Raw genomic sequence first — 16,800 nt, 5'->3', positions numbered from 1 at the left:
GTCATATGGTTTGCGACAGATTGTCTTTTAGGCGGCATGAATTCTCTTGATCTATTATACCGACTACTAGTCACATGAATGGTATGTTTGCCGATGTTTCATTATCTTTACCACTTCCAAGTTCAGATGCAGAGGGGGACCTTCTATCGGGGTCATTTAGGGCCCGACCCCGGTAAAATTATTGTAATTAATTAGTTAATAAACTTAAATAACCTTATAACCTCATTTTACTTATAAATATTAGGACATAGTGATTAGTTTTGAGCGAGAAGTAAAATATCTATATCCCAACCCCTTTAATATTTTTGAACAAGATCAGCCACTGTTCAGATGTGGTAGTTGCTGGCACATTGAAGTTCCTATTCATTGTGCCTCTTATCTTCATTACGAGTACTAAACTGAGTATATGTACATGATTGAGCCCAAAGTTGTAAATAACTATATAATAATTTTAAGTTCCAAACTCCGTATCACATAGATTATAGAGTAATGAATTTGATACTCTACCTACCAATATACTACCTCCGTTAAATATTAGTTGTAACTTTGGGGTATTATTTGTGAGATATAAAATATTCCAAAGTTTCAACTAATATTTGACGGAGGTAGTAGCTTTATTTAATTTTATTGATTAAAATTCTCTAATTCTTTTTTTTTGACATGCTACCCATTGATTTCAATCAAAAGTTTGTTAAGAATTGCATGAAGTTGGTGATTTCCATGTTATTCGTAATTTGCTCAAGGAGAACATAGTACGGCGTGTTTATATCATACTACATATAGTATATAAATTATAATTTCACACTGAAAATAACAAATCAGAGTGGCGCAGCGGAAGCGTGGTGGGCCCATAACCCACAGGTCCCAGGATCGAAACCTGGCTCTGATAAATTAGAGAAAGCTTCCTGCAACCTTTTTTTTTTCCAGTGTCTTCCAATCAACTTTACCTTTTCCATTATTCAACAACATAATAAAAATAGTAAGTTCATAAAGTAATTGTCTTGGATACTCTGGATTCAAGGAACCTTTCAGGTGAATACTTCCTAATTTCAAAGACACAAACCCCATAATTAAAAATAATAATCAACAAAAGAGCCAAAAAGTATTAGCAAATAGATACTCTATATAAATTAGATACTCTTAATTCTCCTTTTGTTCCCATACAAATTCAAAAGGCACTAAAGTTTTTGTCCATCAAGCACCATACATGTAATTTAACCTTGCTAAAGTACAAAGCTTTAGTAACCTTCAATTTAACAAAAAAAAGGCCCCTTCTTAATCCTAATTCCTACCCTAATCAACACAAATTAACCATACTTTCTACTTAACCTATAATCATGATAATGCTACCACCATTAGAACTGTTCATCTTTGGCATTCATATTTCACTGACAGACCAAAAAATGCTCCTTGAAATCACACCATAATGAACTTACACTGAAGAAAACCTGCCAAAAAGAAAAAAATAATTAAAGTTAACATCATAAAGATTAAAAGAAACTAATGTAATAATTTGATAAATAAAAATACTTGAACATACTAGGATCAGAATTGATGAGCATGGCAGTGCCACCAAAGTCACAAGTACCACCATTAATCTTGTTCTTCTGCCAATAACTATTGAAAGCATAAGAAGCATGAGAAACAAGAGAATCAGGAAAATAACAATTCCCATTTGGTTGAATTTCATCACATTCTGCTCCTCCTTCACCACAAGCATAATCCATTGCTTCCTGCAATGTCTCTGCAGGAACACTTGGCTTTGCTACACACCACAGTTTCTCTCTCGGCTCGAAAGCCGGAGTTGGTGCCGAAGCCTGTGGCGGTGCTGGTGGTGTTGCCGCCTGCGGTGGTGCAGGGTAGCAGGGTGGTATGTAGTGGTGGTGGTGGTGGGGGTGAGAGGGAGGGTTTTGGGTTGGGCTAAGCCCAAAATGTGGGGTACCAGGGTTTGGGCTTGGTGGGGAGATTGTAGGCCGAACACCAACTAGAGGAGGAAGTGAACCTGGGCCTCTGGCAGTGGGTAGTTCTTCTGGTGATGGAGTTGGGAGAATGTATGTCAATTTTCTCATTGTTGGGTTGAGTTTTTGAGTTGGGTTGCTTGAAACCACCATGAAATTGAGATCTTCTGAGCTTGAAAATCCAAACTTTTTCAAAGATTTCAAGTGGGATAAAGCTAAAGATTCAAACTTTGGGTAAAAAATTGGGGTTTCATCAGAAGATGGGTTAATCATATAAGAAGAATTGGTGGAATGGATGAACTGTAGAAGAGGTTGAAGGAGAGAGAAAGCAGAATCAGAGGTTAATTCCAGACAATGGGAAGAAAAAGAAGTAGAAACCTTGATTTCTGAGTGTAAACCCCATCTAGTGAGAGAATGGTGAAGATTTTTGAGAGCAGGTAAAACAAGATTGTGATTTTGTTGCTGGGTTTTGGAAGAACAGAGGAGATTATGTCCCACAACAATGTGGGTAATGTTGTAAGTAGGGTAAAATTGCAGGACATGGTTTCTGAGCCAAGTTTCCGCCATTAAAACACTGTTAGAAACCTCAGTGAGGTCTTGGTTGTGGACTGAAACAGCCATGGAGGTTGCAGCAGAAGCAGCAGTACTGAGGTCTGAGTGGACTGTCAGGATTTCAGCAGAATTTATGGTTGCAACTGCAGAAAAAAATAAACAAACATAAAGTACATAGTTAAGTTTTATGATACATAATTAGCATAAAATTGTATGAAATTGAGAGAAAAGGAAGAAAATTTACCAGTAAAACAGAGGAGGAGGATAGAGAAAGTGAGAAATAGGCATGCCATTTTCACCACCATTGTTGAGGTGCTCTGTTTCTCACTCACTCACTCACTAAGTGTGTGTGAGAATCTTGAGTAGTGTTGGTCTTGGTCAAGGCTTTCTGAAAGTGTGAAGTGGTGAAGAGTGAAGAAGTGAGCATTGAAATATGTAAAGTGAGTGAGTGCATAGAATGGGCCAACCGTTTTTGGTTCTCCCCTGTCATTTTCCTTCTGTCCATTTCTGTAGTCCTTTTACCCAAGTTACTATTTTACCAACGGCTCTAAATGTCCTTTCCTATTGTTGCTTTACTGAGACTTTTTTTTTTCCTGCTCATACAATAGATAGCAATTTAGTACTCCGTTTTATCTAATTGTTTGCCCTATTGTCAAATTTTATTTGATTAACTTTTGATCAAGTGAAATTAATAATAGAGAAACATGGTGAGCTTAAAGTAATTTTTGTGAGTGTAAAGCTATGGTCTCTCATGTACTACGAAATATCTTTTGAAGTCGGCTTTTAAAGAAAACCGAGGCAAACTTTTTATGATTTAAAAAAGGAGTAAAATTTTATAAAGGTAGAAGTAAGAATGTACTTACAATTTGTAAAACAAATAGAATTAGAATAAACAATAAAGTAAAAGAAGGAAAAAAAAAAAAACCCTTTAGTAGATAGATGTATAAGGATGAAAAACCAGTATAATTATTAACATACCATAAAAATAGGGATGCACCCTAGCTTTGTAGATGCAAGGGATAAAATACAATTTTAGTTGCTCATCCTTGATACTTGGTAATATTTATTCGGACATTCCTTTCATTAATGGCAAAATAATGTTGTCAACCCACATCAAACAATTCCCATCATCTATATAACCATACTCCAATTATTATGGTCATTATTGTATTAAAGTGGCAGGAATAGATCCAAAATTATTTTATATTCCTATGACCAGAGGTGGGGCTACAAAAGCTAATACTGAAACTGGCCCGGTGCAATTTTGTTAAATTAGGGACCTAAAATTAATTTTTTAAGGAAAAGTATGTTACTAAATTAAAAAAATCGAGGCCTTTTTATAGTAGTTTCACTTAGGGGCCTCGTGCGGTCGACCACCCTACACATGCTCAGAACCACCCCTGCCTATGATCCTATCCCCTTTTTTTATACTTCTATCATACAAGTAACAAACATAGGTTATGTTACAAGCGGATTAAAACTTAGTACCATTCATCGATTCATTACCTCAATCTTCGTACACCAAACAGTCAAACACCCTCACCAGTCAACAATCGTGCTAGGTACTTAATGAGCTTGACCAACTTGTTCATATAGGCCCGATTATATGGTGAATGGGCTGATAAATCAATAAACATGCCATAAGCCCATTAGTAGTTTCTCAATGGGCTACAACAACCCGTGGTGTCATTGGAACAAACCTGTCCAATGGACATTTAAATTGTGGAGCCCATTTGTTTTTTTTTTTGTTTTTTTTTATAGTTTTTCTTTTATATTTGTGACTATTTTTAGTTTATAAAGTAGTAACCCAATTTAGCAAGCTATTCGAACGTGGAAGTTTGGTATATGGGTCACGGGCCTTAATTTAAATGCGGTACAAATTTGGTGACAATCTCGTCAAATATAAAAGGATTTGACTAGTACCAGAACAATCAACAGTATCCTCTGCAATTTTTGCAAATTCGCAGTGTAATGACCTCGTGGGTGGGTCTGATGGCCCCAATTCTCAGCTAATAATGCAGAGTGCTATTCTTAGTTCAATTTACTTCCTCCGGTTTTTTTTATTTCATCACATTTGTAATTGTAATTTTTTAGACGATTTTTGGAGTAGAGAGATAGTAAGAAAAAATAAGGAGGACCTATGTGATAGGAGATAATTTATTAACTAAAAGGAATAGTGATACATCTAAATTAAAACTTTTATTTTTATAAAGTGATACATCTAAATTAAAACTTTCAATTTTAAAAAGTGATACATCTAATAAAACACGGAGGAAGTAGTTAACACTTGTAGGTCTTGTAGACTTTTACTCATATTCCTTCCGTTTTTTAAAGATTTTTTTGTCTTCCATTAAGAATTCTAATGATTGCCTAAGTAAACTAATATTATGTACGAGTAGTATGTAGGGTATGAGAAAACCACAAAATAGAGTTTCACCTTCGTTTCTTATGGACGCAAACAATTAGGTGTAGAGGGAGTATAAATTGTGAGAAACAATTAGGCAGGTAGGAATAAGTCCAATACAGTTCTAATCACTAAAATATGCCTCGTGTTTGACTCTTTAGTAATCAAATCCAATTTCATAAATAATACTATTCATATGAATAAGAAAAGACACCTCTAATGGCCTAAACTTGATGGTAATAAGGTGGCACATGAATAATGCAGCATAGGATGCTACCGCACAGAAAATGTCCAATTGTAAACAGAAAATTAGACAAATGTATAATACAGTTAGCATTAGCAATATACGTACGTACGTAGTAATATAGTAATATGAGTTGTTGAATATTTTACTCACTTTTGTTCAGTTTAATGGTCTGAAATTGTTCCCCTGCCTTCTTCTGTACATTTGTCGATTTCCAGAGCTTGCATGTAATATTCCATATGAACTACTCCGTATATCTTATTAGTCAGCTGTTATACAAAATTAGCCAACGTGTAACAAGCTAGCAACACTATATTAGTATATTACGGTGTATTAATTAAGCTTTATTCCCTCTCAATTATGTTGATTAGCTGATTCATGACTCTAAGAAGGCCAGTCTCCGACCAAACTCGGGAAAATAAGTTGGAGTTTATGTATTAATCGTAAAATGTAATCATTCAAATAGCCTATGATGTTCTTGGTAAGGAAATTTGGAAAAGTCAATTACAAACCTTTAAAGTGTATGAATAGAACTTTTCTTAGACATCTTAAATTAATAAAAGTAGTCATTGTTTACGACATATATATCATCAATGTGACTACTAAATCCAAATAACGGGAGCATGCCCTATATGAAAACGAAGAAAAAAGTAAGCAGGAACAGACAAATCCATAATAAGATTATGGTCATCTATTTACGTGATCAACAACTCAGGCCAGGTACTAAAATAAGAGTTGAACCCTCATGAAAGTCATGTTGGAATTTTGGCTTATAGTGTCGGTGGAAGGTGAATAATACAAAGTACGTACTAGATTCATAGTGGGGTGAATCAGGCAATCTTTTCTACAAGTAATATAGCCTATATAGTCCCAATATGAGATGTTTCAGTAGAGGGCTGAAGCTACACCCTCTAATGTCCCAATATAGGAGTTGATTTTTTTTTTTTTTATTATTATTATTTTAATTTTATTGTTATTTTATACGAAGTACCTCGTAGTAAAGTAACTAGAAAGAAAGTATTATGGTTGACAAGTACATTGTACAAGAGATATAATCTTGGTTTATGTAGTCGGTTTCATTTTTAGAATTAGTTCTTTGATTATTATCGTTGTAATACAGAACATTTTTTTATACTTCGTATATTGAATATTTCTTAGTATTGTAGTCGTATGTAGAAGATATGAAGTGTGGCAAATGTTGGTTGCATGGTTACAAAGTAAGGTTTATGATACTTGACGTGTTAATATAAATTAATTGGTGGTGTTTACTACGATTACTAGCATGTCTTTTATTTGTCAAGCTTATAACCAATAATGCGTAAGACACAATCATGGAACATTATCACAACATTACATTTTTTTAAGATTTTGGACTATCATTTTTTCTTCGACAGATGGAGAAGTACGGGGCATGTTTCACAACTTTAATAAAACAAAACTTGATCAAAAGGAGTAAGAATAGGTGCTGCATGGAAATTCACATTGAAAAAGTTTGACAAAAATTGAAAATTTTATTTCCCTTTTTTCTTTCCAATTTTTGGAGGTATAAATCAGCATCAAAGATGAATGTTAATTGTGATAAGTACGTGTTACCGTGTCAGTAAATTATCGATCATCTAAACACATATCAATAGTATAAAATCTCAACTTCAAACAATTTACAGGGCGTTTAAACAATACTTAATCAACCCCCTTGTCCATTAATGGTACACAACAGACGTTGGTCAGGGCATAAAAATCCTATCACATGTCTAACACGACACACTTTATGAATCGACATCTAACAAGTTTTAGATCCAACTTAAAGTCCCTCTGTTTACAAATAGTTAGAACCAAATGCAAGAAAATAAAAAGAGGAAAAAGAAAAAATAACATAAAGAACAATGCTTCACTATAAGAAGTTAAGAGGCCAAAGGAGGAGCCAAGGGACATATTGTAATAGTAATATATTGAGACACTCATACATAATACTTAATACTCCTTGCATTTGGGATATTGAGTATGATAAATTTGTTACTACTTACTACTAAACTAAATTTCCTAAAACACTATTTACATATTATCACCACTCACCAGCTCTTGTTCATCCAATTTATTTATCATTTTTATTTTTATTTTTTTGACAACCAAATTGTTCATCCAATTTTTTATTTATTTATTTTCTGACAACCAAATTGTTCATCTATTAAATCCTGGAAATTTTGACAGTTGACTTTCAATTGTACAAGATTATTGATATCTATTTATATCTGAAACAATTAAGGATTGATAGCCTGTAAGGTAATTTCTACATAAAATGCCTCCTAACTGTCAAACTTTATTTATTATATAAAACAGAAAAAGAATTAATGGAAGTGTACTGCAATTATATATGTACAGCAATGTAAAATAGAAGTTCAGAGCCTGCTAAAAAATAATCATGAAAAGGCAGAAATTGGTTTTGACATGCCACTATTATTAGTGATGGACATAAAATCTCTACCACTTCTAATGTTGCTCTTTGGGGCTTCAGAATTACTACTTAACATGCCACTATCACCCATTAATAATGTACTAATCATGAAAACCACCCATTTTAGTTAATTATGATGATAATCCAATTTCGGTTTTTGTAATAGATTTTTTCAAGTTTGGCTAGAAGGCAAGTAATTGACCCTAACTTAGGTGTTGTTTGGTTGACATGGGAAATGAGTTTCCATAGAAAATTATACTTCATTAAGTTTGTTTGGTTTGATGATATAGGAACTTTGATTTCCTAGGCATTTATTTCCTATGTTTTATTAGTTAATTTGATAATTTTTTATCTAAGGTAACAAATTTGGAGAGAGAAAGAAAGATTAAATTATTAGTGATAATAATGCAAGTATGCCCCACAATAATCATGGAAATTGTGACTTACGGGGGGCTTGGTAAGTGAATTCCCATATTTCATGGGAATTGAAACTTCCCTTGAAATTTTCATTTTCCCCACTTTGATAATTTGTGCCAACTAAACAACACATGTTATATCCATTTCCTAGGAAATAGAATTTCCCATGCTTTTTACCTCTAACCAAACAACACCTTAGATACTAAGAGATTAGACTCAATAATAATCCTTATTGGTAATGAACATCTAATAGAAACTCCTTTACTAGTGGCATGTGCGTAATGTAAATGACCTCAACTCATTATAAAAACCGTAACAAAATTATACAGTATGTATACATGCATATACGAAGTAGTATTTTATATCAAAGGCCTGATTTCCACCCGTTGAAAAGATCCGACCTATGTTCATATTTGGGAAGTAATTCGAACTATTTCTATACCTAAAGGACAAATTAAGCACAGATACAAAAGCTTAAGAAATCCCCCAAAAACAAAGTTGGAACTTGTACATTTATATGAGTATATGATCACTATTCTTTCATCCTTGATTGAGAGTTTATATAAATTAATATTCCTTCATCTGAATGGCAAATAGTTAAACAACTCTTATATGCGGACTCCGTACTACCTAAACAGTTCATATTCTGTAACTTCTATTTATGGACGGAGGAAGTAAAAGATGATTTTATCTAGCTCTAGGATGACACATTCCGATATGAGAAAAAGTGTAATACTCCTAACAGTGTAACAGGTAAAGCTACAAGTAGATTAAAATATCTACCTTCATTAATAGATTAGTTAAGCAAAAACAAGTAAAAAGATAGGTGGAACTTGTACATTTATGTCCACAAATGGGATCACTATTCTTTCATCCTTGGTTAAATGTTCCTTTATCTCATAATGACAACTTTTATAGACGGAGTATAAACATTCAAAAGAACTACTACCCAAATATGCATAACTTTTATTTATGAACGGAGGAAGTAAATTACGGAGTAAAAGATAATTTATCTAGCTCTAAAGCTTCAGTATGACACATTTCGAGAAAAGGTAATAACGGGTAAAGCTACAAGTAGATCATGTTAACCACCTTCATTAATAGATTAGTTAAGCTAAGAAAAACAAGTAAAAAGAATAAGTAGCAAACACTCATAATGAGCAACAACTTTCCAGATAAGCAAAGGAAAATTAAAACCCTGATCTAAAAACGGTCATTTGTAGGCTATTGTAGCTAGAAGTTGTATGATGAAAAGCAATAAAAAGCTTTAGAATGATTAAAGTTAGTCATACAAACACGCAATATTAAAAGAGTAAAGATTGCTTTTATTAAACGATTAAAAAAGAATTAAGGATTTTAAACCTAAAGGGTTGGAAAAGGATAGCATTGTCTTTACACTCTACTTTGGAATTGAACACTGAGCCTCACACTCACCCAAGTACCAACAACACCAACAAAAGTTAAAGATTAAAGCAAGAAATATGTACTGTACGTCTAAAGAAAGCATATTGTCACGGGTCATCTCCCACACCAAGGATGGGCGTCAAGAGGGTCACTAGGCAGCAAGGCAACAATCGGGGCTTGGGGGCTTGCCTTGGTGCTCAGGTAAGCACTTCCCCCTAAAGAGCTTTATATTGCACCTTGCTTAGAATCCTAGTGAACACCCACTTGACAGTAACACAATAATGGGTCGTTTGGAGACCCAAATGAAGTCCAAATGGGCCCAAATTTGGGGGTCCACCGTATTTTGGGCCAAGGAAGACGATGGTGGTGTCAGTTTTCCGAGACAAGGTCCCGAAATACGAGTTTTGGAAGCAGGTAGTCCGGAAAACGCGAGATGCTTCTAGAAGGTTCCGGAGCTATCTACAAGGTTCTTTTGAAGACTATTCTAGAGTGGATGACTCTAGAATAATCAAGGAAGGTCTGGTACATATTAGGAGTCTTTTAGGTCTCCCTATATATGTACATAACTCTTGTAAAGTTCTAAGAATGTTCTAGGTTAGTCCTTAGCATTCTAGGTAGGAAGTATGTAGAAACCTCCTTGTATGTATGTTCCTTTGGAGGTGGGAACACTCTAGATTGTTGTAGTCTAGAACCCTCCATTTGAGGAGGTTAGGAATTTTCTAGAGAAGCATGTAAGTAGGATGGAGCACTATAAATAGGCTCCAAGGCTCATTTGTACATTTAAGTTGGGAGATCAACAAGTTAAGAGCTATAAGTTGAGAGCAATACAAAAAGCCTTTCTTAAGCACTTGTGTTCTCTTGCAACTCAATCCTTTCCTTCCAACACCTAGAGAGTGTGAGGAAAACTAAGGCACGAGGGTGCCAAGTGAGTGATCGGGCATACCAGCAAGGGTGATAGCTTGGGTGCTCAATTGTCTACGACACTTAGTCGTAAATTCGGACTAAGGCACTAAGGGTGAGTGCTTAGTTCAACTAAAGGGGACTTGTTAGCATAAAGGGATCGTACTAGCAAACTTATACTAACAGCACAAGGAGTTGTGCTACGTGGGCACAAGGAGTTAGTGCCAAGGAGAAAGCCTGACTCGGCTTACGACGGACTGTAAGCGGGTGGCGCACGGTGCGTGACTAGGGCAAAGCAGTCGGCACGTGACAATATGCTCTTCATCTTGTCATACTGTCTTATGAGTCGATGACTTGGTGGTTCACTGGACCAGGCAGGGTATCAAATCAAAAGGCATAAATAATGTTCCAACATTGCACACCACCCTTTTTTTTCCTACAAAGACTTTGACAAATACGACTTTACCATTATACAATCAACGGTTTAGACGGGTCGTTTAGAGAATTGTCAAACGTCATCTATATTACATAACATTGATTGGTCTAGAGAAGGATCGATGCTACTCTCAATTTATGGACTAAAGGTCAATCAGAAACAACTTTCTTATGTACCAAAAAGATTTACTAACATACTCAGTACTCGAGTATTGAGATAATGTTAATGTTCACGTTGATCATGTCCTTTATTGTGCATAGAATGGCCCTGATTCTTTTGCTTTTTCAGCCATAAATTCATGGGCCTAATAATTGGAATTCATGTAAAGCCCTAAACCTCCCACATTGAATGGTATAAAAGCCTTTTCACCACCTGCGACAGTGTACTAACAACAGCTAGATCTCAAGCATTTAGCGTGGGAGAAGGAAGTAGGGTATCAATTTTGATTAGTACTCGTACTAATATTGACGTTTTGCTTTAGCACGTGGCCAAATTTCCTTTGTTCTTATTCTTTGATTTAATTTTCCCCTTACTTCTATAACTAGGGTCCAATATGACAGAGCTCAATCATGTTAGTGACAGTACATTGGAAGTTTTATACGGTGTATTACTAAAGCACAAAACTAACTATTTATGTTTAAACATAGAGAATTGTTTTAATATCTAAATTAGGATTATAAAACACACTCTTAACCTATATGCTACAGAGTACGACCTAAAGATAAACTGATATTCTACATGATTATAGTCACTTATACTATATTGGGAAGTTTTACTCAATTGAAGGGAAATCCCTCAAATAATTCCTATAAGATTTGATCCTAAACCACATGAGGTGGAAAGCAATATTACTACTCCAACACCACAACTTCATATTGGGAAATTCGATATGGATGGCCATTTTCATAGAATCATGGTTTATGACTGTTCGATTGATGGTAAAACATGATGATGAGGGTTATCTCATAATCAAAGGGAATGAATGAATCAGCAAAGGTCAAGGAAAAGTTTAGAAGCTCTAGGCATAAAAACAGGAGATTGCCGCCCCACTGAAAGTATACAAGGAATACTATGAAGAAGTGATCCCGAAGCATTTAATGACTAAAGAAAGAATAACTAAATGAGAAAAAAAAAAGAAAGAGACAAATTAGTTTTTTAAAGAATATTTTACACAGCAAGGACGAATAAACTTTATTTAATTTTCGATTTTAGCAGTTCTACCAACCAAGCAAAATTGCTTCTTTAAATATTTTAGCACTATCTTCTCACTATCTTCCTTTCATTGTAGAAAAACAAGAAAAAGAAACAAATTTAATAAAAAAAAAAAAAAAAAGTAGATTCTCTTCCTTTTTCCACTTGGCAGTAGATCTCTCTTTAGAACAGCAAATCAGCAATCCCACTAATCTACGCTAGATCAGTAACAAAAATCATGAAATGTTTAACTTTAAAAATTGAGGATGTGACATAAAGAGTAATATTAATGAAATTGATCCAAATTAAGTTTATAAAAAATGTGTTCCATAATACTTGACACATTTCCCATTTTCGTCCGTTTTATAATACTTAACACGTATTAAATATAAAATGAGACCACTAATAAAAAAATAGTTTCCTACATTTTCTTTCTCCTCACCTATCCCACTCCCACCCCACTTGTTGCTATCTTGTAATATAAAAATACAAAAAAGAATCTTTTATATAATAAACAAATGTTTTAAATAGACCTATTTGTAATTTTCTTAAACTACGTATCCAACCTAACGTCCCAAGTATTATAGGACGACCTTGGGACGGAAGGAGTAATCAATTTAGAAATCCAGTTTGGAGTACTCGTATTAAATAATGTGTCTACTTTTTTAGTTTTTTACTCTGTATGATTTAAAATAATACAAGTATACGAGTACATGATTATTACTCCGTATATTTTTAGACCGAGATTTAGATGCTTATTAATTTAAAAAAGAAAAGGAGAAAAAAAAAAGGGTTGCGGCTAAGTTGATGACATCATTTCACTTCAGTACAGAGTTCTGGGCATCCAGATCTTGCAGCCTAAAGAAGGTTCCCTCCACACACACTCTTTTCTCTTTCTCTCTCTCTCTTCTTTCTCCACAAACCGAGATTATTGGAAAGCCAAATAGCCAATGAATTTAGACATGAATTGGTGGGATAATATACACATAATAAAACAATCCTACCAAAATTCACAATGAAAAACCATTCTTTAAACTTGATATTGATCATTTCACTAACCTTATCTGTTGTAGCCAATGGTGAGAAATTAAGGAATGTTGAAGTCATCAGAAGAATCCTGCATCAACCATTGTTCCCAGAAAGCTCATCGCCTCCGCCTGGACTCGATGATTCGTCATCATTGGCACCACCTCCGCCTTTAGCTGATAATTCCGGGGACACGCCGGACCAACCCTTCTTCCCGGAGGTGCCAGCAGGGTCAACCCCAACTCAGAACCCACCACCTCCACCTCCTGTAGCGTCAAATGGGGTAAGTCCGATACCAACTGCAACACAGCCAGCTGCAAAACCTACCAAGAAAGTGGCAATTGCAGTCTCAGTGGTAATAGTAACATTAGGAATGCTATCAGCATTGGCATTCTTCTTGTATAAACACAGGGTGAAGAACCCTGTTGAGACTCAGAAGTTGGTTGGTGGTGGTGGCGGTGGCCGTGGTGTGAATAACTCGACGAGGCATACAGAAGAACCAAGAGTGCCCCCTTCAAATTTCCTGTATATAGGGACAGTAGAGCCTTCAAATCAGAGATCAGTACCAGTCAATGAGAATAACATAGCCAATGGATCACCTTACCATAAGCTGAATAATAGTAATAGTATTAATAATGATAGTTCAATGAAGAGGTCAGATCGATATAGGCCTAGTCCTGATTTGCAGCCATTGCCGCCGTTGAATAGAGCTCCTCCAAGGAGTGTGCCACAGAGGGGTTCCCCAACGGCTACTATGTCTTCTTCTGATGAGGACAGAAGTGATACTCTGTTTTATACTCCATACGGCTCAATTCATGGCTCGATTCATGGCTCGGTTGCTAGTGGTGATGATGGGTATTGGACTCAAGCTACACGTTCAAATAGTAGAACCAATGGTGGAAGTTCCTTCCCTCATTCTAGGAGGACTTCACCTAAATCAAGGGGTTTAGCTTCATCATCTCCTGATGTTATCAAGCATGCTATCATTCCATCCATTAAGGCCACTGCCCCACCTCCGCCCCCTCCACTACCACCCCCGCCACGAGCAGAGATGGAGTCAGATTATGAAAAGGAGTATGAGACTCAAGGAAAGGAGGAAACAAGGTCAAATATACCCAAGAGGGCTAAATTTGCTGCTCCTCCACCACCACCGAATTTAGCACTCCTCCGAAAATTCAGCAGTAGTAGTCCATTTCATCAGAATGCTAATCCACCACCTCCACCACCACCTCCTCCTCCGCCACCACCCCCTCCACCACCACCTGCTCCACGGGCACAATCACTGACACCGAAGAAAGTATCTAATAAGATGGAAAATGGGTCTACAGGGGCTTCTCAAGTTTCACCGAAGGCACAATTGGAAAGTCCTAACTCAAGAGATGGCCTAAGAAAAGAAACAATAAAAACAGGTGAAGAGCTTGATAATGGATGCAGTTCTACTGGAAGGCCTAATGGAGACGACTTAGATGAAAGAAGACCAAGGCTGAAGCCCTTGCATTGGGATAAAGTAAGGGCAACCTCGGATCGAGCTACCGTGTGGGACCAGCTGAAATCAAGCTCCTTTCAGTAAGGCCACAATATCCTTTTTTTGTGTATTGGTTCCAAAACATCTTATGACTCACTCCAAACTTTACAGCTTTCACCATCTTGCCAATTCATTGTAGGTTAAATGAGGATATGATGGAGAGTTTATTTGGCTGCAATACGGCCCCTACGACGGTTAAGAAAGAGACAGGTAGAAGATCAGTTCTCCCTCCAGTTGAGAAAGAGAACCGTGTTTTAGACCCAAAGAAGTCCCAGAACATTGCCATTTTATTAAGAGCATTGAATGTGACTCGGGATGAGGTTGCTGAAGCACTTATGGATGGTATGAATAACTCTTTTCTAAATAATCTCTGGGCTAATTCCATCCTGCCTTATTTCCAGACCTTAATTGTTTTTCTTGTTCTTACCCGTAGAATAAGTAGGTTAACTAGATCACATAGGTATCTTTCTGAGAAATTGGCAGTAACACATACATGATTGAGCCCTAATAGTCTGATAGAGTCATATAAAACTTCATCCCTTGATTACATTAGCTGAATCACGGAGATGAAGATATACGGGCCAGAATTTGTTGATACTCGCAGAAGTAGAAGAGCCTAATCTCAATAATCATGCTCATATAATTGAGATTCTTTCTAATTATGCCTAATGACAGTGCAAATAAGTGATCATATTCTTAGAAAATGCTAAGTATTTCAAGTCATAAATCCTATTTCCTAAGTCAACAAGTGAGCTTTGCAAATTGTTTACTGTCTCAAGTTCTCTACCTATATTGCTTAAATACTTCCCAAATGACACCAGCCATGTAATTCACAACATTAGGAGATGCATGAAATTGATTACGTGTATTTATGATATAGCTCAGGGAGGTTAAAATAAGGAACCTCCAGTATAATCCAATTAATGGGTGCATGATATACCCACCAAATACAATCACAGTTAATCACAGATGACTAAACCAAAAGAATTCCTGGCAATCCAATCCTTATAACATTAACTCTGTATTTCTTGGAGCAGGCAATTTAGAAGGCTTGGGTGCGGAGCTTTTTGAGACATTGGTCAAGATGGCACCTACGAAGGAAGAAGAAATAAAACTAAAAGACTACAATGGCGACATCTCAAAATTAGGTGCTGCTGAGAGATTTCTCAAGGGTATACTTGAGATACCATTTGCCTTCAAAAGAGTTGAAGCTATGATTTACAGAGCTAACTTTGACTCAGAAGTGAAGTACCTAACAAAGTCATTTGAAACCCTTGAGGTAAAGTGCCAGAAATTTCTACCCTCTAGTTTGACTCCTTTTTACAAATGCCCTAAGTAAATGACATGTTACAGGTAGCAAGTGATGAATTGAAAAGTAGCAGACTCTTCCTTAAACTCCTCGAAGCTGTTCTGCAAACAGGGAACAGAATGAATGCAGGAACAAATCGTGGAGATGTGAAGGCCTTTAAACTTGATACACTCCTAAAATTAGTAGACATCAAGGGAACAGATGGAAAGACCACATTGCTCCACTTTGTCGTCCAAGAAATCATAAAGTCTGTAGGCATTGGCTCTGATGTCAATCCTCAGACAGCTGATCAATTGAGCTCCACAAAGAAGGAAGAAGCGTTCAGGAAGCAAGGATTGCAGATTGTGTCAGGACTAAGTAGAGAGCTAGGAAGTGTTAAAGGTGCAGCTGGGATGGACTCAGATGTCCTAAGTAGCTATGTGTCAAAGCTAGAAATGGGGCTCCAAAAGATCAAGCTAGTATTGCAACTTGAAACACCAGATATGCAAGGGAAATTCTTCGAGTCAATGAAGAAGTTTCTTAAGGAATCCGAAGAACAAATTGCACGAGTCAAGGCTCACGAAAGGAGAGCATTGGCTCATGTCAGAGAAGTGACTCAATACTTCCACGGTGACACAGCAAAGGAAGAAGCACACCCATTCAGAATCTTTCTAATCGTGAGAGACTTCCTCGCCGTACTGGACAATGTGTGCAAGGAAGTTGGAACAATGGAAAGCAGAAGTGTAATGGGAACGGCTAGATCATTCCGAATATCAGCATATGCAACAGCACCAGTCCCCACAAAGTATAATGTTCGACGAGATGACAGTTCAGGAGACGAAAGCATGTCCTCATGATACAAGAGAACAATGCCTCCACACAACCACAGGTTGTATATGAGTCAGATAATCAAAATGGAATATAAAAACGAGGCAACCATGCCCAACAAGTCATTCATATATTTCCATTTGAGAGGCAAGCAACGGTATACAACAAAAAAAAA

At 36.2% G+C, this 16,800-nt stretch overlaps 2 protein-coding genes and 1 non-coding gene across 3 annotated transcripts; 2 read left to right on the top strand and 1 right to left on the bottom strand.

Annotated features, from left to right (window-relative positions):
- The first annotated feature begins 817 nt into the window (after positions 1 to 817).
- TRNAM-CAU lies at positions 818 to 889 on the top strand. Its single transcript has one exon. It is a non-coding gene; the product is annotated as a tRNA-Met (tRNA).
- A 214-nt stretch (positions 890 to 1,103) lies between these two features.
- LOC110717077 (glucan endo-1,3-beta-glucosidase 12-like) lies at positions 1,104 to 3,086 on the bottom strand. Its single transcript, XM_021895720.1, has 3 exons — positions 2,755 to 3,086; positions 1,541 to 2,653; positions 1,104 to 1,448 (listed from the first exon to the last, which is right to left on the bottom strand). The coding sequence occupies exons 1-3, from the start codon at positions 2,813 to 2,815 to the stop codon at positions 1,417 to 1,419; spliced, it is 1,206 nt and encodes a 401-aa protein (XP_021751412.1). The 5' UTR covers positions 2,816 to 3,086; the 3' UTR covers positions 1,104 to 1,416.
- Positions 3,087 to 10,076: 6,990 nt separating this feature from the next.
- On the top strand, positions 10,077 to 16,800 carry LOC110717105 (formin-like protein 6). The gene is made up of 4 exons (XM_021895752.1): positions 10,077 to 14,550; positions 14,649 to 14,851; positions 15,547 to 15,788; positions 15,863 to 16,800. The coding sequence occupies exons 1-4, from the start codon at positions 12,974 to 12,976 to the stop codon at positions 16,652 to 16,654; spliced, it is 2,814 nt and encodes a 937-aa protein (XP_021751444.1). The 5' UTR covers positions 10,077 to 12,973; the 3' UTR covers positions 16,655 to 16,800.

Source organism: Chenopodium quinoa, unplaced genomic scaffold (assembly GCF_001683475.1).
Source record: "Chenopodium quinoa cultivar QQ74 unplaced genomic scaffold, ASM168347v1, whole genome shotgun sequence".
In the NCBI taxonomy this organism is placed as follows: domain Eukaryota; kingdom Viridiplantae; phylum Streptophyta; class Magnoliopsida; order Caryophyllales; family Amaranthaceae; genus Chenopodium; species Chenopodium quinoa.
This window is presented reverse-complemented; position numbering and strand designations above follow the sequence as displayed.

Coding starts and splice junctions, on each gene's coding strand:
- LOC110717105 (XM_021895752.1), top strand. CDS start 12,974: ATGAAAAACCATTCTTTAAACTTGATATTGATCATTTCACTAACCTTA. Junction 14,551..14,648: donor CTGAAATCAAGCTCCTTTCA/GTAAGGCCACAA, acceptor AATTCATTGTAG/GTTAAATGAGGATATGATGG. Junction 14,852..15,546: donor TGCTGAAGCACTTATGGATG/GTATGAATAACT, acceptor TTCTTGGAGCAG/GCAATTTAGAAGGCTTGGGT.
- LOC110717077 (XM_021895720.1), bottom strand. CDS start 2,815: ATGGTGGTGAAAATGGCATGCCTATTTCTCACTTTCTCTATCCTCCTC. Junction 2,654..2,754: donor CCTCCTCCTCTGTTTTACTG/GTAAATTTTCTT, acceptor TTTTTTCTGCAG/TTGCAACCATAAATTCTGCT. Junction 1,449..1,540: donor GCTCATCAATTCTGATCCTA/GTATGTTCAAGT, acceptor TCTTTTTGGCAG/GTTTTCTTCAGTGTAAGTTC.